At 31.2% G+C, this 22396-nt stretch overlaps 2 protein-coding genes and 1 long non-coding RNA gene across 3 annotated transcripts; all 3 read left to right on the top strand.

The window, feature by feature from the left end:
- Positions 1–3333: 3333 nt before the first annotated feature.
- On the top strand, positions 3334–9256 carry LOC134280607 (contactin-4-like). The gene is made up of 10 exons (XM_062763052.1): positions 3334–3475; positions 3553–3673; positions 3799–3977; positions 5803–5988; positions 6146–6265; positions 6747–6876; positions 7016–7197; positions 7319–7480; positions 7833–7967; positions 9225–9256. Exons 1-10 carry the CDS (start codon positions 3412–3414, stop codon positions 9254–9256), a joined length of 1311 nt encoding a protein of 436 aa, XP_062619036.1. The 5' UTR covers positions 3334–3411.
- Positions 9257–13584: 4328 nt separating this feature from the next.
- LOC134280608 (neural cell adhesion molecule L1-like protein) lies at positions 13585–19653 on the top strand. Its single transcript, XM_062763053.1, has 8 exons — positions 13585–13677; positions 13834–13954; positions 14105–14283; positions 14888–15070; positions 16448–16567; positions 18962–19061; positions 19174–19355; positions 19451–19653. The coding sequence occupies exons 1-8, from the start codon at positions 13635–13637 to the stop codon at positions 19651–19653; spliced, it is 1131 nt and encodes a 376-aa protein (XP_062619037.1). The 5' UTR covers positions 13585–13634.
- A 1445-nt stretch (positions 19654–21098) lies between these two features.
- On the top strand, positions 21099–22112 carry LOC134280605 (uncharacterized). Its single transcript, XR_009994936.1, has 3 exons — positions 21099–21223; positions 21892–21921; positions 22018–22112. It is a non-coding gene; the product is annotated as an uncharacterized LOC134280605 (long non-coding RNA).
- The last annotated feature ends 284 nt before the right edge of the window (positions 22113–22396 follow it).

Raw genomic sequence — 22396 nt, 5'->3', positions numbered from 1 at the left:
ACACAGTAGATTTGTACCTTTTGGGTCAGTATACCCAAATTTGTTTGGTTTTGGTACACAGTAGATTTGTACCTTCTGGGTCAGTATACCCAAATTTGTTTGGTTTTGGTACACAGTAGATTTGTACCTTTTGGGTCAGTATACCCAAATTTGTTTGGTTTTGGTACACAGTAGATTTGTACCTTTTGGGTCAGTATACCCATATTGTTTTGGTACACAGTAGATTTGTACCTTCTGGGTCAGTATACCCATATTGTTTTTTTTTGTTGGATGCTCATACTGACAATCAATTGGCGTCGTATGAAGCTTTTCGGTTTATTGTTGGGTCGATGTTACACACATTGTTAATTGTTGGGTCTCAGTTACTTATATTGTTTATTGTTTGGGTCGGAGTTACCCATATTGTTTTATTGTTGGATGCTCATACTGACAATCAATTGGCGTCGTATGAAGCTTTTCGGTTTATTGTTGGGTCGGAGTTACTTATATTGTTTATTGTTTGGGTCGGACTTGTCCATATTGTCTATTGTTGGGTCAGAGTTACCTTTATTGTTTATTGTTGCGTCAGATTTATCCATACTGTTTATGGTTCGGTCGGAATTACCCATGTTGTTTATTTATTGTTGGGTCAGAGTTACTCATATTGTTATGGAAGAGTCGGGTAACCCACCCATATTGTTTATTGTTAGATCACAGTTACCCATATTGTCTATTGTTGGCTGGGAGTTACCCATATTGTTTATTTATTGTTGGGTCAGAGTTTCCTATATTGTTTGGCACGGATGTGATCTGCATGTCACACCTAACATGGATGTGACTTGCATGTCACATCTTGTGGCCTATTTTGTTTTGATGTGCCATCTTTTTGCTAACTTTTTCATATGAAGTTTTCATTGTCTTGTCTTACAGATACTTTTTTCTAGTCAGTTTTGGGGGATCAGACATTATCATATTTTACGTAACTGCTAATCAAAGCTTGTGAATCTGATCCCCTTCTTGTTTGTTAAATTGTTCACATTTATACCGTCATTTTAATAAATGACATTATTCATCTCTATGAAAGTGTTTTATTTGACTTATACAAAATTAGCAAAAACAAGCTGCGGTGAGCTTGCATATAAGCATAAGAATACATAAAACAACAATTATTAGAATGATAATTGTATTTATGTATTGAATGCGATAACTTAGTTGGAGGTTTTCGATAGGATTAATTTTGGTAAAATGTGAAAATTCTTAGATCCACGCCTTGGTTGATGAATTACGTGTGATAGAAGGTGTAAGGTCACGTGGTCAGCTAAGCGAGTCATTTATTTGTATTGTGATAACCCGCAGGCTGACCACGCTAAAATGAAGCAAGTCTATTTTGAAGACCCTCCACCACCCCTGCATTCCTACCCCTAAAAATGGGTATTAATGTGTCATGTAAAATCATATATTTCATTAGTTCTGACTCGATTTTTTTATACTGTTTAATGTATTTTGTTTCACTACTATCCTTGGCCTATTTTGTTTCGATGTGCTATCTTTTTGCTAACTTTTTAATATGATGTTTTGATTCTACTTTGTTTTTGTTTTGATGTGCCATCTTTTTGCTAACTTTTTCATATGAAGTGCCTATTTTGTTTTGATGTGCCATCTTTTTGCTAACTTTTTCATATGAAGTTTTCATTGTCTTGTCTTACAGATACTTTTTTCTAGTCAGTTTTGGGGGATCAGACATTATCATATTTTACGTAACTGCTAATCAAAGCTTGTGAATCTGATCCCCTTCTTGTTTGTTAAATTGTTCACATTTATGCCGTCATTTTAATAAATGACATTATTCATCTCTATGAAAGTGTTTTATTTGACTTATACAAAATTAGCAAAAACAAGCTGCGGTGAGCTTGCATATAAGCATAAGAATACATAAATGAGAATATACTTCACTGTCAACTACGTAATAAAGCTAGTAATCTTAATGCACACCTAAAAAATCATTATATAATAGCCGATGCATCTTGTCCGAAGTGTAATTACTATATAGAAGATAATGAACACTTTTTTATGGATTGTCCAGCATATAGCATTCAAAGAAACAAACTAAGAAAAAAGTTAAATGAGCTTGATGTACCTTATGATCTAAAAATTCTTTTACAAGGGAGTTCGGAGTATTCGTTCCAAACGAACCTCAATATTATAAAAAAAAAAAGTACATGAATATGTCAAGTTAACACAACGTTTTTAAGCACATTCTTCTTTTTTATATGCATTCTTGTCACTTTATTCATGTTTATATTTGTTATGCTTATTATGATGTCAGGTGTGGTTGCGTGTGTGAGGGTGTGTGTGAATGCGTATGTGAGCACTCATATCTAAATATACATTGTATATATATACTCTGTTCATTGTATTGTAACCTTGACCTGTTGTATAGAGAGGATATTTATAGGCTTAAGCCTGTTGCCCAATCTATTCAGTTTACTGAATAAATATTGTTTAAATCAGACTATATGCCAGAGACATAGACGATAGTGGGAAACATAGGATAATTTTAGCCCAAATGCAAATCATTCCATGGTTCCCACTATCGTTGATGCCCTGGGATATTCTCCTAACTAGATAGTGATTCCTGAAATTACAACCAATCTCTATGATAAACGTGATGACTTTTAACTTTTTTTTATCGTCAACTTCGTTTACTTATGCAGCAATATACATGTACCTTCATCGCATGAATACGGAGTTTATATATCTCAGCTGATTCTATACACAAGAGCAATGCTCTTTGTATGAAAAATTTCGAAAACGAGGTAAATTATTGACAAACAAGTTGATGGATCTATAATATCAACAGTCTCGTTTAAAGTCATTATTTCGTAAGTTCTATGGTCGATACAATGACCATGTCAGCAAATACAATTTATTGAGTCAAATGCTGACTGAAGTTTTTCATACTTATTGTAAGTCCATTATTTACACACTGAATTGATAACGTATTTCCCTGTTATTTTCTGATCATGACAAGGAACACACGGTGGTTGTGACCGGTCAGTAGGGGATGCTCACTCCTCCATGGCACCTGATCCCACCTCTGATGTTTTCGAGGTCCGTGTTTGCTCTGCTCCTATTTTGTATTTTTAAAGGACTTTTGATCTTGAATACTGTTCGTTATCTCCCTATGTTTCATTTCACAAATAGTACATGGAAGATACTAGTCGTGGGTGAGTATAAGACTATCAATTTCCTGAAGAGCAATTTTTCCGCCTAGTATTTTCACAGTTTCGACAACTTTGTTTCCGATTCCTATAAATTTGTTTCCTATACTATTTAGTGTGCATATATATTTAGCTCAGACGACAAAACACTTAGAGATATAAATGTTGTTCCCTTAGTTGTTCTACAAAGTACAATATTTGAAGAATCAAGATGGAGAACCTTGTGATCAGTCTCATTTTCCTTTGTGTCAGAGATGGAACCCTCTTCTGCAAAGGTAAAAATGTATTTCTTTGTGTTATAAAAAACTTATCCTGATTGAAAAGCTAAACAAAATAATATTCTGATTTTTAGGAGCAGAATTTATTAATCTGCCTCCTGTTATAACATCAGAGTTTAAACCGGAGTATTTTGTACCGATCTTTCATTCTACTCCATTATCCTTGTTTTGCGAAGCCAAGAACAACGTACTCAGGTTAGTAACAGTTTACAATACCTTTGCAATGATCAGATGTCGTGGTGATAATGCAAAGATAAATAGTTATTATACCAAATAGAATACGATGATGGCAATGTTTTATGTCTCATTCATTTAATTAGGTATCAGTGGCATAAAAATTATTCAAAGATTGTGGAAAATGATCGAGTTTCCTGTAATCCGTCAACTGGTAAAATCGTTTTCAGAAATTTAGAAAAAGAGGACTTTGGTGTTTATTATTGTACGGCAGAAAATACGTTTGGAATTTCAGTCTCACTGCTTTTTCAATTATCGGAAGCAGGTAAAGCAATTATAATTGATTTTCAACATGATGTCAGATCGAAAAAAGATTAATACCAATTACAGATCATCTGTAATCTTTAATATATATGATTAATTTATCTGGAATGTTTTAGACGTTTTGAATACCACATCTGTAGCAACAAAAAATTTTTAATACCTGTAAATATTACCTCATTTATTCAACTATTCCAAGATATAGTATTAGTCTACATACGAGGGACGTTCAATAAATAATGTCATCAGCTTGATAACGTACAACACAGAAATCATGGTCATTAGGATTGACTTTCTCTAATTATTGAATCTTTAATGAGTTGATAACAGTTTATGTGACCACTTTTCATCACATAGTTACATTGTGAGAAGCTGGAAAACAAGGGCTACTCGAGACACTGTATTTAAAATGAATAGTCAAGAATCAGTAAACTAGAGTGAAATTAAACTCTCCATTAAAGCTGCTGTAAAACTTGTTAAGAATCCCAAAGATACCGGGTATATTAACTGAAATATGTGAAATTTACAGCAACATGTCTGTTTTATACACACATGAGCAGGTGGAATTCAATGAACAAAAATGATATAATGGACATCAAAAGTGGGTACCATCCTTGGCGATAAGGATATACAACAACCAATGTATATTTAAAAGATTTCAACAATTTATCACTGAGTATGTTTGATTGACTCTAAGACATATAGCAAAATTGATAGGCATCATTTTGGGGGTAGTTCACACTGTTTTAAAGAAACATTTGATAGTAAAAAAGTTAAATACTCAAAGGTCACCCAATATTTTGAAAAATGGGTGAAAACGACAGCGTGTAGGAATATCTAAACAGTTATTGTAAAAAATAAAAAAAATTTACTTATCCACGTTTGTCTGAAATTCAAACAGATAATGAAACTTGAGTTCATTTTGCTGTAAACCCTCAGAACAAATTTACATTGAGATAAACTTGACAAAATAGCAAAGGCCTAAAAAGAGCAAAGAATTGTAAGAGCAAAAAAAAAAAGTTTCATATGCTATTTTCATAAGTATTAGTGGTCTTGTTGTTCAAATTCTTATTGGGGAGAAATTTCAATTTCTGGAAGAGTCTAGAAAGCAATTTTTTGCAAAAAAGTGAAAGGTTTATGAGAGGAAGGAGCCAGAATGAGGAATTCACTACATTGAATTTCTTCATGACAGCGTCCAAACCCACAGGCCATGAAGTGTAAAGTTCTGGGGATGAAAATAAAGTTAATGTTTGGTCACACCAACAATATTGGCCAGCACATTCAACCTTTGACTTGTTTCATTTCCCAAACTTGAAAAATACCTGTCAGAAAGAAAAAAACAAGTACAGGAAATCAATCATAGGATCTGCCATATTCCAGCATACGAAGGGCCATACTCAAAAATGTGTTCTAAAAACAATTAGAAATTGAATAAAAATGATACGGACATGTGTTTTAATCAAAAGACAATATTTTATTTAAATCATTAAGACTAAATCATAGAAAAGCGTTTCTTGTTTCTTTCCGAGCACCGATGACATTATTTATTGAACGTCCCTCGTATATCATTGTTGAATCGTTGAAATTGTTGCTACTACAAAGGTATTTCAGACGGTTAAAAGTGACCACCAAAAACAACAAAGAGATATAATTTTTAATCTTTTGGCAGTGTTATCGATGATACGAAAGATTTATTATTCAGATAATTCAATTACAAGGCTCAATCTTGATCATAAAATATTTCCTGTTTCTAATTCTGTGCTGCATTGCTTGATATATGTTAAATTGTATACAAACAGAACTGAAGTTGCCATAACTTTATATTGTAGATCTTGAACAATTTTCTGCAGTATCGAACGTGCAAGAAACATGCAGGGAATATCATCATTGCAAACTTTCCTGTCTCAATCAACCACGGTGTCAACCTAAAACGGAATGTATGATAAAATGGAATCTTGGATCTGGAACCTCAAAAGGTGTATTGTATAGCGAATCTGTAGCCTTGGATCGTGAAGGTAAATCTAAATCATGTACAATTAAAGTTTCAAACATAAATTTTCCAGAAGCTACATAGCCCAACTATAATAAAATATATACAGATGTTTTTCAATTAAAAAATAATGTTTAGATTAAGATTTAATCAATTCTAATGTATTGATTTTTTTTTTTAAGGAAATCTTCATTTTCTGAACATAAGAAAATCTGACGCGTATAAAAATTACACTTGTGGAATTTGGAATGAAAGAATGAATGTATTAAAAATGATCAGCAATACATATCTCCAGATAAATGGTAGGTAAGTTATGTTATAATTTAATAACTCCTATCTCTCTGATTTGCTGAGATGCAACAATGTAGAATAAAACTTCGTTATGACCACCAGCACGTGACCTTCCAGGCTTCTATCTAAGTCTACATTAAAAGAAATTTGATTTGGAGTTGGATAACCACTTTAAGATCCTAGTTTCTCTCATCCACAAAATCAAAAATTATTGAAAATTACAATTGTTACCCGCTTCGTCATACTTTATCGTGTTATCTATCTACTTCTTTTTTCATTTCCATTTTTATTCATTCTCACAAAGTGTCAAGATCTTTTTTCTTATTTCCTCTTTTTTGATTAAAATTATTTGATCTTACATTTCTTAAAAAATGATGAGGAACGTTGTCTATACGTATATTAAATAAGAACAGTAGAAAATATTCTCATTTGGATTCACTAATAATGTTTAGATTCCAATCTTTAAAATAAATTACTGTATTTTTTATATAGGCTACCATTTTGTATCTTACGTATCTTTTGCAGAGTCTTCAAAAGGAATTTTCCCAGAGGCAGTTTATCAAAGTGGCGACAAATCTTTCGTTGGAGAAAATGCTACCCTTGTCTGTATTTTTTCTGGAAAGTAAGCATGTTTCCTTTGTAACTTCTGACTACCCAAAATTTTGCTCGATGCAGAGAAATTCATATACCACAACATAAAATTTCAAAAGTTTTGTTTGTTTTTCACATGCATATAAAGTATGTATTGTATATATTAATAGCCCTGTTCCAAAAATTGCATGGCAGAACAAAAACGGAACCTATATAACAACAAACGACAAATACATCGTGGGTCAATATGGACGACTGCTTCAAATCATAAACGTAACATTTGCTGATGAGGGTGTCTATGAATGTAAAACCAACAGCAACCTTCTTCAAAATCCATTCCTCAATGTCACATGTACGAAGAAGTTGCTTCTTCAGAGTTTTTAAATCTTTTTCTACAATTGTACATTTAATTTTGATTCATAATTGATATTTTTATAAGAACAACTATCTTTTCTTTTCAATTTTGCAATTAGCCCCTCCGCTTTTTCCTGATGTCGGTAAGCGTTACATGACAAAAATACTTCAGATTTCGACAAAAGAGTCCACTGTTATCCAATGCAACGCAATGTCCGCAACAGCCGAAATCGATCCCATTGTAATTAATTGGATGAAAAATGGAGAGATTTTGAACGAAGGTTTTTGTTTTTTATTTTACAAATGAATGACGAGTAGTGTTTCCTAGCGTAAACATAATTGTTGTTATATAATTATATATTCAAATGATAATAAAATCAGAATCGATCATTGGTCCTCTGTTCAAAATTAATGAATTCCTACATTGTAATATTTTTTAGGTGAAGAAGGTGGGTGCATATACATTTCCTTCTATTTAATATTTTCAAATTGTTTATAAACAATATATTTAATCACATCAGGCAATTGATAAGCAAATTGTGATTCTTTTTAAAAATATATATATATGTATATATATAATTACACGCTATTACTAACAGTGCATTGTTTTATTTTATATATCTTTTTTAACAGATGATAGATACCAGCTTTCAGGGGACAAAAAGACTCTTCATATTTACAACGAGAATTCAGACGACAGTGGTTGTTACACATGTGTGATAGAAAATAGTGAAGGAATTGCAGTAGCAAATTTTTTACTCCCTTATGGTAATATTTCAGACTGACAGACAAGACAGAGGGACATACATTTTCACCTGCAAGGGACTAATAAATCCCTAATTGACCATAATAAATGATTATTTGGAAAAAAAAAAATATCGTTACACCGTTCTCTCTTTTAAACTTTCGACCGTTCTGTAACTAGTAAATAATAAATGCGCATGAACATATAAAGCATGAATTTTTTCCATGAAAAGTGTCTTTTCTGTGTTTGTAATTCCTTATCGTGAACTTCTGATGTCTCAAATCCACGATAGATGTACATGTATACATGTAGGTCTACAGAGATAGTGAAAATGTGATAATTTGTTAACATGGTATTATTTTTTTTTATTTGGGTAATATTTTTTCTCAGTTACTGGATTTAGATCAAAATTAAAAGTTGATGCAACATCATATTAGGGCAAATATGAACTGTCAGTAAAAGAACGGCATCAAGTGACTGAATGGTGCTGAATGGCAAATACATGTAGTTTTCACTAACAAATCGTTTATCTGACAGTGTTCATTCAGTAAACCTAATTGACTGTTCATAGTTGAATGTTCATATCAGTCACAAATCTTTATAAATGAACATATTTCAGAGTTATTGATTGAATAGTTTGGCAGTTTACTCATTTGCTTGTCAACTTGTAAGATACAGCTGAGTTAGATTTCCTTTTTCATTTTCTGAGGAAACAAGTTAATTCAGTACAAAAAAAAAACGGTATATAATTAATAATTCTATGTTCAATATATTTTCCTTCTCTTTATCTATACATTAATCTTTGCCAAACCATAATCTACGGAATATCAATATCAGGCCTACTTCCTAATTTTATTTGAAAATTGAAAAAAAACAAAAAACATTGTTATATGTTTATTTCTAGAATATATTTCATTTGTTTTTTAATGCTATGTTTTTCGAAATATTGAATTACCGAGTAACCCATTTATATCAAGCGATAAGAGAAAGATTTCAGTGTACATACATTTCAATATTAGAAATCTATTTTGTAAAGGAACTTGAAAAAAAAACTTGAAATAAACTTTTATCTATGGTAAAGCAATGTGAAATGAAGACATTATAACTAACTCTAATATTAAGTAATAACGACTGCAGATCTAAAAGAATAGGTTTCTGTTTTGCATTTGATTTTATTAAGAAAACAACTATATTGTATTTTAAAAAAACAACATAGTTTCCTTTGAGTTCCACAAAGTCAATTCAGTAATCATTTGATTTTCGTATGTTTCGAATTTTAGCTTCCTCCGATGGTCATCTGTCCAGTAAGTAAAATTTATACTTTTATAAAGAAAATGGTGTTAAGATGTAATATCGATATCCTTCTGACAAAGAGAGATAACTTTTCGAGGAAATTATTCCAGGCAATTCACTGAATAGTTTTTTCAGACTGTAATAATGAGGACATTTTTTCTGTTCAAGTCATTTAGATCTGAGCTGTCGTACAAATTAAATGTTGATTTCTATTTTCTATTGCCAATATTTTCATTAAAAAGAGCGATATATGGTAAGTGTCTCAATTGGCCCCTAAAAATGAATATCTTAATTTTACTTTATACATACTGTAGATCACTAAATTTTCGCGACACCTTATGTTCGCGAGATAGTCATTGCCTCTTTATGCGCGATACAAAATTTTCACGAATTGTGGTGTTTGCTTTCTATCATCCATAGGAATATTATTATATGCGAGAATCATATTTTCGCGAGCACATTGTCTCGCGTAATTACGCGAAAATAAAGTTTCCGCGAATAAAAAGTGATTTACAGTAGATTTAATTTGTACAGCTATATATGCGACCTTTATTGGTCATTTTCATTTTGATCAAAATCCCGTTATTTTAGAAATATGACATCATTAAAATCACGTTTTCCCGCCATTTTAGCATATTTTGTATAAAACTGCTTATTTTCAAGCAGTTTTTCTACCAGAAAATATAGAGCGCAGCCTAGAACAAGCTTTATATTTTTACCAAAGATGCATCTACCCAATACTGATTAGTGACAGAAAAATTATGTATGTTCTACCCTGCGCTCTGTGTTTCCCATAAGAAAAAACATCAAGAAAAAGGCATATTTTTGACTTTTTTGTTAGATAGCAAAAATAGCATTATTTCTCATGTCATTTACATCTAGAAAGTGCATTTAAATGTGAAAAATATAATAGAAATATTTCTAATATAACTCTTCTTCAAAATGAATATCAATTAAACATATCTGAATGTCATTCTAAAATGTTGATTTTTAGGGGGCCAAAATTGACTCTTATCATATATACTCCTTTATGTTTATTTAAAACATTTATACTCAGTTCTTAAAACTGTGAAAAATGAAATATTTATCTTTTAATTGTTATTGAAATTTCAAATCCATAATTTTTATGACCAATTGATTAATATTTTATTATTTTTTTTTTTTACTAAAAATATTTTTAAGAACGATAATAGAAAGATAACTTTTCTAGATAGACTATTTTATTTTACAAGAACAGAAAACAATGTGATATTCTGATTAAAATAGCAATGCTTCATTCTGTTTTATTGTGTGGATTAGATAGGTATGATAGTAAATATCATTTTCATATATTCCTCATATCTTTAATTTTATTGTGAGATTAAAAAATATTATTTACCATATCAAGTTTTCTTCACATCATAATTAGACATTATATTTATTTTTGAAAAAGTAAACAACGCTTCAAACTTAAAACTATTTTCCATTTGAATCTACTGATATTTTTGTCAATGAAAATCAGTGTTAGGAGTTAAAGAAAATGGGTGAAATTGCATATCTATAAAAATGACAAAATATTCTTACTAGTTCAGGTATTATGGCGTCCTGTATAGCATCATCATCCTTAAGGAAGCTCTAAACACTAACATAAAGTGCTTTTTGAACTTGGAGAAAAATATATCATATAAAGGTGTCCATATTGAGACTTTTTCAATCATTTATAACATAGGGCACCTGCCTCATTTCTGCAGGAATTTTTTTTTAAAGATAATGGACTACTTATGAGCAGAAATCACTGCTGTTTACTTACGTTGGGAAAATTAATGAAAACAATGGATTCAATTACTTATTCTTGGTCTTATATAATGCTAAAAATATTTTAATCTATTACAAATCGTGTAATTAACTGTAAATAACATTTTTTTAAATCTTACTTCTAAGGGCAGATCACTCTAACTGCATAAAATTGTACTATAAGTATAGCTCTTTAGTGTGCAGTGTTTAGAGCTTCCTTAAATCCTGAAATTTTTTTTTCAAGAATGGCTGAAAAAATTAAGTTTTTTTTTCAATATTTTGCCTAGACCACTACTTCTTATTCAAATCTGTAACTATATAATTAAAGAACCGTTAAGATGTTTTATATTTTGGTTCGAGGATACTAGAAATTAAGCTCTTATTTTAAATGTATGGCTGGAGGTATCAAAATCCATTTTCTTCAAAGTTCAAGAACATTGCAATTTCTTAAACCCTGTTCCACAATACTGTACCTAAAGCTATAACATTAACCTTTTTATTTGAAATGAAGGTACTAAGTTTCTTATTTATATTGACTTTTGGAATGGGACATTGGGTCTTGGTCAGTTAATTAGCAAGGTCATTTTAGGAATATACATGTACTATCAAAAATGTTGAATACTTTCCAAAATATGGTAGCCTCGGGTTAAAGCTGAATGAGAAAGATTTTCAAGATCATCCAAAAGAGGCAGAGGCAGGTTTTTCTGGTGAATTGTGTATTGAAATAAGTATAATTTTCTTCTATTATCAGATGGAAAAGAAGATAACACTTGTCTGACCATGATTTTTCTTTGTGTTTGTTTCTAAGGTTACGATTGCCTAAATCTGTTATTTGTCCTTTTTCCTTTTGACCTATATGACAAAATTATTTAATTTTTACTTTTTTTTTTAATTTTTAGCTGATGTTTTGCGATCTGTATTAATAACTATTGCAGCTTTTGTTGGAATTCTATTATCAGGTGTAGCAGCAATATTCATATATAAAAGGTGAGAGGAATAGTGTGCTGTTCAGAATATTTTAAAATTGTTGAAATTCATGTCAGTGAACGAAAACAATTTAGTGATAACTATACTTTTGTAGAATTTTCATTCCTACAAAAAACACAGATTTAGCTGTGCGATTCAAGCACGCTGTAACCAACAATTTGTACTCACAACACGACTCTACTGGTACTATTACTAAGGAACCTGAATATTCATATGTTGAAATTCAAACTGAACGGACAGATATTGATAGTGTTGAAACTATGACACAAATTCAGGACGCAGATGATTGTGCGGAAAATAACTACAATATTTTGGGAAAGCAGCACTCCGCCGTTGGACGATGCTGAATCGAACCTTTATGATCATTCAGAAAATGTCAGTGGAATATACAATAGTACATATAAAGGACGAGATAATAATCAAATGATTGATAGTGATTGATGTATTCCATATGGAGAATCAGTCTTTATTTCTATGTGTTTTTGGAAAATGATTATCCAGCATATCTTATGCAGAATATGAGTTGCAGGGTCATACAATGTTTAACAGAATTATGAGAAGTTATACTTTGCACAATAATTGTTGATAATGTAAAAGGTCGATGTTGAAAAAAATAAATTCATTTGCAAGAATCTTGTTTTCGATTTAGACCTAAATGCATCAAGTCATCATAAAAATAAATTGTAGGGATTTATAGATGAGAATTTTGCATTTTAACATACACGATAATCTGTATAAACATAAATTAGAGTAAATGTACGTTATTTCCCGATCGTGACAAGAAGCACATGTGAATGGTCAGAAGGTGATACCCACTCCTCCATGGCACCTGATCCCACCTCTGCTGTTTTTAAGACCCCTGTTTGCTTAAAAAATTGTATTACTTAAAGGACATTTAAGCTTGAAATATTGTTCATTGCCTCCATATATTTCTCGATATGTTTTAGAAAATTGGGAAATTATTTCTTGGAAAGATGCGAATGTTTTGTCATAAAGGTGTTCTTTTAAGATATAGTGGGTCTTTACTTTATGTTTCTGAAAACTTAAAATTATATTTTATTGCAAGCTTTTAGGATTATCTTTCAATAAAATGGAGCGATGACCCACTCATATCGAAAAATTTTGTGAAAATATGAGAAAATGATCTTTTTCCCTAGATATTGTGTGTATGCTTTTTCATAGGCAAATAATTTTATTCTTTGCTTTTTTTTTTTTTGTAAATTGTAGAGATTTTGCTTAATGCTAGATTAAATAATAAAGAAAATTTTAATATAATTAAGATTTTATCTTTCAATTCATGTTATTTGCACTATAGCCACTTTGAATGCCTTGTTCACCCATCTTCATTGTCATGAGTGCATAAATATTCAAGAAACCTACATTTGAATCAGAATGTTGCTCATATTTAGTTAATTAATAGACACTGCAATGGGGAAAGCAAATTTCCTGAAATATAAGCTTTAAATAGAGACTGTGGATCAAAATATATTCGATTGAGGAAACAGTCTAAACGATGATACATCGCTTTTCCCATAAAGACATGGATATCGTTCTGTTTTATGCATATGTTTGCCAAATAAAGTCAATACCAATAAAAAAAATCTGTTGAATATATGTGTTAACAGGAATAAAGCGCCATGAAAATTTTCGTTCTTGGCAGCGTTCTTCTTTATATTCATGGTAATGTATTTAAATTAAAAAGTACTGTATTCATGAATTCTATGAATTTAATTTTTATAATGTTCTTAATTTACAATTAATTGATTATATATTAAATTCCGATATCTGATAAGTTAATTAGATAAGTCCGTAATTAGTTTTGTTACTGACCAATAGGAGTATGTCCATCCAACCTTCCCCCCGTGATAACGTCAGAGTTTAAACAAGAGTATTTCTTGCCTCGTTTTCATTCTTCTCCTTTGACTCTACTATGTAGTGCTCACAACGGTGAAATCACGTGAGTACGTTTAATTGTACCTTTCAGCATTACACTGTAAGTGACAGTGAAAATTATTTACAACACAATGTAGATTGAAATCTAATGTAACAAAGGAAACAATATACAATATGCTTACTGCATATCGGTTTTGACATATTTTTTTTTCAGGTATAGTTGGTTTAAAAATTACATGAAATTCAACAACAATGGGCGTATTGTAGTGAACAAGAAAACTGGAGCAATCTTCTTCCAAAATCTCACACAGAGTGATTTTGGAGAATTCTATTGTTTGGCAGAAAATAAATATGGAACTTCAGTATCCTTGTTTGTTAAAATCTCTGAAGCGAGTGAGTACAAAAGTTGCATTATATAAGTATTCTTATAGTAGTGCTCAAACAGATTTAAAATGTTCAATATATATAATCTACGTTAATTCAGTAGAAAGCTTAAAGGGTGTACTGTAGATCACTTAATTTTCACGACACTTTATTTTAGCGAGATAGTCAGTGACCCTTGATTAGCGAGACAAATTTTTCACGAATTGTGGTTATTGCTCTATATAATCCTAAGGAATACTTATACATGAGAATTAAATTTTCGCGAGTACACTGTCTCGCTTAATTACGCGAAAATAAAGTTCTCGCGAATAAAAAGTGATTTACAGTATTTCACATTATTCACATTTTTCAGTGGAGGGTTCGTTTTAGCTGATTCATTGTATGAGGAGATCCTGAAATTTCTATGAACCAATTTTAATAGTATTTCTCAAACAACGAAATTGAATTTAACATAAAAAAAATAAGTGATTTTACAGCATCACATATATCAAGATGGACATGGTGTGAATATTGCAAATGTTCTTTTGATTTTCGATGGCAAATATATTTTGGTGCTCTTGGATTTACATCGCAAAATTTGCTTTTCAGTTTTACTCTTAAAATATATTTTTAGTTCTTGATAAATTTCCTACGAAGGCACTGACACAAACTTGTGAGGAACACCACCATTGTCAGCTGAATTGTATGGATAAACCTAGATGTGAGCCGAGAGAATCGTGTGATATAGAATGGAAATATGGCATTGGAACATCGAATACTGTATCCATAGGAAAGGAAACAGCAGTGGACGGTGAAGGTAACAAATTATGAACATGGTGTTACATTATTGTGTAAAAAAAAGAAGCTATTTATATCTGTTAAAGAATTGACTAGGTTGAGGGTAACTATATACATTTATTAACTAAGTTTGAGGGCAACATGCGTTTTGTCGGACCCAAGTACCAAAATGTCTGCCTGAGGCCGTTAGGCAGAAGGTAGACAGTTTGGTTTGAGGTGGACAAAACACATTTTGCCCGAAAACAGTCAATAAATGTTTTGATGACTTTCATTTTTTTTACACGTGTATTTTGTATGTCTGTCGTTCTGTAACCTCAGGTCTGTCACTGCTAAACACCAACGAATAAAAATGAGAATATGCTCCTCCCATTTTGTGACGTAAGTGGTCCAACATCTCATCGACCGGTCCAACATCTCACTCAGCGGCCAAACATCGATTTTTTTATGCCCGCTCAGCAAAACATTAGAAATGTTATTATGGGACTCCGATCCTCAGCCAGGAAGGACAACTCTTTATTTTATAATTTAGTTCAAAAAGTCTCAAAATGAAGCTGGAAAATTAAATTTTTTCATGCAATAATTTTCATTATATACCTCTTAATGTGCTTCAAGGTTCTTTGAAGTTCTCAGAAAGGTCTAATTAAAAGTCGAAATTTTTACCCCGAAAAAGGCATTTTAAAATACATATATGAAGAAATTGAAGTTCATTTTAATCTAACCATCAATACCAATGTTTATTAACATGATATCAAATTAAAAGTGATTTATGAAGCTTTGCAATGACTGGAGAATCTTTATACACTTTGCATTGTAAAATGATCGAAGTAAATAAAAGAAATTAAAGTACATTATATGCATAAAAATTGTGGAATTTCTTCAAAAGCCTGGATACCTATGATTTTCATTTTTAAAATGTGTTAATTGATCAAATTTATATTATAAAATGCATAGCAGGTGTTTTTATTCGCAATTCCTGAAAATATATTTGAGTTTTACTAATTTTCTCTATATAATATGATAAACTTGAAAGATGAAGTCTGAAGAATTATTATGGGTAAAAACGCGTTACTTTGAAAATTCAGAGACATTTTTGTGAGCATTTTCAATTAGTCAATGCTTGATTTCCAGAACCTAAGGATCGGAGTACCTTAAGACTTTTTAATATAGATTTGTAAAGGAACACATTTTTAAAGGGATAATGTATTATGTTGTAAATTTTGGGATTTCCAATTTATTTCCACTTTGTCAATTTCAAGATTTAAATCGACATACTAGTAATAAATGTGTCATAAACATGATCGTCATAGTAATTTTCACTGAATTTAAGAGGTTTTTAATTAACAATTGCTTGTAAAGAAATCAAAACACAATCTCATGTTTAATGTCATTATTACAGGGAATCTTCATTTCCTAAGCATAAAGAAATCTGATGGCAACAAAACATATGCATGTGGAATTTGGAACGAACGCAAAAAGACACTAGTTACGGGGAGGTCAATAAACCTCCAAGTATATGGTAAATCAAATAAGAATAAACAGAAATACGAGGGGTGTTAGAAAAGTTCGCGGACAAGTTCTATTGTTAGCGCGCTATTTCCACGAAACCGGTCAAACTTTCCAGATATAATCTTGAGCTTTTTTCCAATAAATATACAAGAATTTGGTGCTCTCCGGTGATTATTAAAAAATATACGGCATTTTTATTTTGATAAATCTTGCTTCACGGAGCATGTTACATTTTGGCACATTTACATCACAAAGACTCTTTTTCAAAATTAAAGATTGCACAATTGTAGTGCCAAGAGATTTATGATATTTTGCCTGCCGCTAAAGTATGCAGAAAACGTCATTGGGAGAAATTTTGAAATAAATTGAATGGTATATGACTGTTTTATTGCCGTTTATAAATGATCATCGCGTAAAAACGCAGCCAAAAATCGGAACGTCATCGAGCGTCATGGAGCACTGCACTACTTTAAAATTATGTGTGCAGACAAGGAAATGTCCAAAAAGATATTAAAATGTTCAAGATGCTGCCGAGTATATCCTACACATACAAAGAACAAGTTTTCAAATGGTTGTAGCTTCATAAGAATGGAAGGAGTAACATTTTGAATGATTTACTCCATCGATACTTCAATACCCCCCCCCCTATCGCATGGACGTTGCGTTGCGCCTATATGGCTTTGCATAGTTTCCATACCTGATCGATTGACTGCACAGACTTTTTTTTTATTGTTTAAGATCTCAATAATATTCAAAATATTACAGAAGACTTTATAGTAGAAAAGTAATATGTCTCGATATAGATATTCAATTTTAAAGTAGAAAAAAGATAAGAAAAATCTGAAGAAATGAAAAAACTGCGACAAAGCTTAAAGGGTTGAAATCTGGTTGTCACGTCGCTTACGTCAAGTGATTGCTCCGTGAATCCCATAACCCCATAGTAAAAATAGTTGTAAAATTTTTAGATTTTATTATATGGACCTAATTTTTTACATACAAATAAACAAAATGTAGTAATTCATTCAGACATAGGTCATACTTCACATTACACAATAGATTTTCTGTAATTCAATGTTTTCGCGAACTTTTCTAACAACCCTCGTATTTTTATTTGTAAAAAACTTTTAGAGTAAGTTTTCTGCTGCAATTGATTTTACAATAAAGCAAATTCACATCTTTTCAAAAGCCCTGGTATTGCATGTTGTTTTTTGTCTACAATCATTTGATGACACTATAATCTTAAATTAAGAACATCTTGAAAAATTATCAGTAGATAAGGTGCGTGGCGTATGTCCTAAATTGAACCTTATGACTACATGATGTAAAAGCAAACAGATCCCATTATTTTCAAAACTTCACCCCTTGGTTACAATATTTATTGAATATAAATGTGTTTTATCCACACTTGAATTCTTTTGATGGTGAAAATGAGATTGCAACTCATGATAACACATTTACTATTGATTTTTCCTTTTTTAGCTCGCCTGAGCCGAAGGCTCAAGTGAGCTTTTCTGATCACATTTTCTCCGGCGTCCGTCTGTCTGTCTGTATGTAAACTTTTCACATTTTCGACTTCTTCTCAAGAACCGCTGGGCCAATTTCAACCAAACTTGCCACAAAGCATTCTTGGGTGAAGGGAATTCAAGTTTGATCAAATGAAGGACCACTCCCTCATTCAAAGGGAGATAATTGGAATTAATGAAAATTTGGTGGCATGTTTTAAAGATCTTCTCAAGAACCACTGTGCCAGGAAAGATGCAACTTATGGGGAAATATCTTCAGGTAGTGTAAATTTAAGTTTGTTCAAATCATAACCCCCGGAGGGTAGGGCGGGGCCACAATAGCCGACCAAAGTTTTACATAGAAATATATAGGAAAATTCTTTTAAAATCTTCTTCTCAAGAATTGCAAATCCATAATTGATCATATTCGTATGGAAGCATCCTCGGGTAGTGTAGATTCAAGTTTGTTCAAATCATGACCCCTGGGGTAGGGCGGGGCCACAATGGCCGACCAAAGTTTTACATAGAAATATAAAGGAATTTAAAAAAAAAAATCTTCTTAAGAATAGCAAATCCATGATTGGTCATGGGACTACTTTTGGATTTAAACTTTTCAATAATAAACCAATTTCTACTTTTGGATTTAAACTTTTCAATAATAAACCAATTTCTACTTTTTCCTACCCACAGTACTCAGGTGAGAGATGTGGCCCATGGGCCTCTTGTTTTGATACTGAAAGAAAAAGAATTGAATATTTAAAAAGTATATGTTTCCTAGAAACTATTGAAATGTAATATTTGATTGGGTAGTTTGCTTACCGTTTATATTTATGCTGCAAGGTACAATGTGATAAACAAGATTTAACATATCACATCTAATTTCTTACCAGATTCCAGGACAGATCCCAGAACTAAATCTATTCCTGTTCAAGCGGTATATCAAAGTAAATATAAGGCATTTGTTGGTCAACTCGGAATACTGAAGTCCATTTTCTCTGGAAGGTGAGCTTTCCCTCTTATTTTAAAGCAAAAGGGATGCTTTCACAATCCCGTCTTTAAAAATATAGAGCAAACTGCTGGCAAAGCTTTTTTGAAGTCGAATTTGATTTTCCAGTCCAGTTCCTGTTATAAAATGGAAAAACAAGAATGGTTCGAGCATAGAAAGTAATCGAAAGTATATCATTAAAGAAAATGGAAGACTTCTACAGATAATGAACGTTACCTTTGATGACGAAGGTCAATATCAATGTATAGCCAATGACAACATTACCCAGAATCCATTTCTTAATGTAACTTGTGAGTGAAAGACATTTTGAATGAAAAGGAAGTATTTAAAAGTTTCACTTCGAATTAATAACTAAACATGAAGTTCTATTATTTCTTTTCTTAAGCCCCTCCAAAATTTGTTGAAAACAATAGACGTTTCTTGACTAAGATTGCAGAGAACTCTTCCAGTGACGTAATTATTTTATCATGCGATGCTTTTTCTGCGCCAGGGGAAGCATATCCAGTAGTGACCAGATGGATGAAAAACGGCTACGTTCTCAACTCCTATCAAGGTAACGGCAATATAAATACGTTTTCATTTACATAACATTGAAAATATTTGATATCTTAGACCTTATGCATTTTTTCCTAAATAAAATAACCACTTTAAAACAATTTATTTAATTTAAAAAAACAATACACAACAAATCTTTATTGAAAAAATCTTATCCGTTTAACAAATAACAAAGTTTGAATTCAGTGAAATCGTAATCATACTGGAAAGATATAATATTCGGAGAATTATTCCAGTGGGCATGTAAACGTATAATGAAAGTATAAAAAAGAAATACATGTACGTCAGACAATTCAGTCAGTGTAAATACTGGCGTCAATTACAACATTATGGCACGCCAAATTCACAAAAATGAGCAAACCATAGTTTCACAGTCGATAAACTAGGTTTATCGGTTGTAAACTATAGTTTACGGATTGTAAACTATATTTAACGACGTTAATCTATATTTTACATCTGTAAACTATAGTTAACGCGATAATCTATGTTTCACAACCGTAAACTATACTTAACACCGAAAACAATCATTTGCGATCGCAAAACATAGATTATCTAATAAATACAGTTTCAAGATTGTAAACTATGGTTTACACATCTTAACTATAGTTAACGGTCGTAAATTACAGTTTACAGACGTGAATCTATGTTTATCAACAAAATCTATTGTTAACGTTTTATTACAGACAGATAAACTTAGATTAGCATTCGTAAACTATAGTTAACAACCGTTAAATATAGTTTTACAGATGAAAACTATACTTAACGAATTGTAAACTATAGTTCACGGTTTGTAAACTGTAGTTTACAGTTGATAAACCTAGTTTATCAATTGTGAAACTATGTTTAGCACGCCAAATTCACAAAAATGAGCTAATCATAGTTTCACAGTCGATAAACTAGGTTTATCGGTTGTAAACTATAGTTTACGGACTGTTAACTATAGTTAACAACGTTAATCTATATTTCACATTTGTAAACCATAGTTAATGCGATAATCTATGTTTCAGAATCGTAAACTATACTTAACACCAAAAACAATCATTTGCGATCGCAAAACATAGATTATCTGATAAATACAGTTTCACGATTTGTAAACTATGGTTTACAACTCTTAACTATAGTTAACGGTCATATGTTATAGTTTACAGACGTGAATCTATGTTTACCAACAAAATCTATTGTTAACGTTTTATTACAGACGGATAAACCTAGATTATCATTCGTAAACTATAGTTAACAACCGTTAAATATAGTTTTACAGATGAAAACTATACTTATCGAATCGTTAACTATAGTTCACGGTTTGTAAACTATAGTTTACAGTCGATAAACCTAGTTTAGCAATTGTGAAACTAGGTTTAGCTAATTTTTGTGAATTTGGCGTGCCATACAACATGCTACTCCTTCAAATTGAACTGATTTGAGGAAAAGTTGGTATGCAAACTATACATTCCTATTTATTTCGCAGATTTTGTTATTCAACTGTCTGGTAACGGTAGGATATTACAAATACACAAAACAAAATCGGGATATGGAGGAAGTTACCAGTGTGTAGTAGAAAACAGCGAGGGCGTTGCAGTGGCGAACTTTCTTGTACGCAATAGTACGTGAACTTAAGGGGTTTTTTTTTTGTTTATCTAATGATTCTTTAGATGATATAAGGCCCCGGAATCATGAAACATCTTAAGCTTAAGTCAAAATATTTAAGTCCTTCTAAAATGTTGAATTAAGTCAAGCAGACAAAAACTAAAATATTTGTAAATATTGCTTCACAGAAGTGTCGTTTTCTACAAATTAAGAGAATAATTCAATGATTAATAAATATTTTACAGGCGATTGAATTGTTTCTAAGTCTTAGTTTGTTTCGTGATCCTGGGGCCTATTTTTGGCATTAAAAATCCTTTTGTAAAAAAAATTATTTTGACAGTTAGTTTAAGCTAAATCTAAAACTAAATATTATTATGCATGTAACGATTAATTCTCACTATGTCTTTAAACATTGGAATGCTTAATTATATAAATTAGAATGACTTTTAAACAAAGATACACTTCAAAAATGACGTTATTTGGTAAAAACAGAAACATTGTCCAGTATATTTCATACTACCAATATTTACAGCAGTAATTCATTTATGTTAAAATCTTATGTGTAATTAAAGTACATGGTATTTATAATTTTAATTTTTTCAGTTCATAAAATTATATCTTAAAATCAGGATGAATGTGTTTTCCTCTTACAATTAGTTTAAAAATAATTAATTTATTTTTCAGCACCTTTTGAGTATGAACGTCATTGGGTGGGTAAGTCAACGAAGATATTTTTGTTCACCATGACTAACTTCACATCCAAATAAAAGATGATCTTCACAAAATCAAAAAAGTATATGTTTATTTCAGTTAAAAACAGAACAATAATAATAGTGACTATTTTTTCAACATTGGGTGCTGTTATGCTAGTAATGCTGGGTTTTGTGATCAGAAAAAGGTAGGCTTTGTCATTAGAGTAAAGCATCCTATTTTCATGAACATTTTTATAAATAGAAAATTGTCTTTTCTGTTATCACATATAATTAAAATAATAATAATATCTTGAACAACCAAATGAAATTTGAATTTGAACCATGATTCCAAAAGTGAAAAAAAATCGAAACAAAGATACATAGGCGGTTGCAGTTAACGTTCCAATAGACCTCTTTCTGTACTCCACACTGTAATATTAACGTTAGTGGGGGAGAACTTCCTGAATACCGCACATTAATTTATTTGAGAGGTGGTA

Source organism: Saccostrea cucullata, unplaced genomic scaffold (genome assembly GCF_032062105.1).
Source record: "Saccostrea cucullata isolate Sc308-1 unplaced genomic scaffold, CSIRO_AGI_Scuc_v1 ctg5958, whole genome shotgun sequence".
Classification (NCBI taxonomy): domain Eukaryota; kingdom Metazoa; phylum Mollusca; class Bivalvia; order Ostreida; family Ostreidae; genus Saccostrea; species Saccostrea cuccullata.
This window is presented reverse-complemented; position numbering and strand designations above follow the sequence as displayed.

Bases quoted from the DNA above. Each gene is read 5' to 3' on its own strand.
- LOC134280607 (XM_062763052.1), top strand. From the start codon at position 3,412: ATGGAGAACCTTGTGATCAGTCTCATTTTCCTTTGTGTCAGAGATGGA. The intron at 3,674-3,798 runs GTTAGTAACAGT...TCATTTAATTAG, and splicing joins GCCAAGAACAACGTACTCAG to GTATCAGTGGCATAAAAATT. The intron at 3,978-5,802 runs GTAAAGCAATTA...TTTATATTGTAG, and splicing joins TTTTCAATTATCGGAAGCAG to ATCTTGAACAATTTTCTGCA.
- LOC134280608 (XM_062763053.1), top strand. From the start codon at position 13,635: ATGAAAATTTTCGTTCTTGGCAGCGTTCTTCTTTATATTCATG. The intron at 15,071-16,447 runs GTAACAAATTAT...TCATTATTACAG, and splicing joins AACAGCAGTGGACGGTGAAG to GGAATCTTCATTTCCTAAGC. The intron at 16,568-18,961 runs GTAAATCAAATA...ATTCCAGGACAG, and splicing joins AATAAACCTCCAAGTATATG to ATCCCAGAACTAAATCTATT.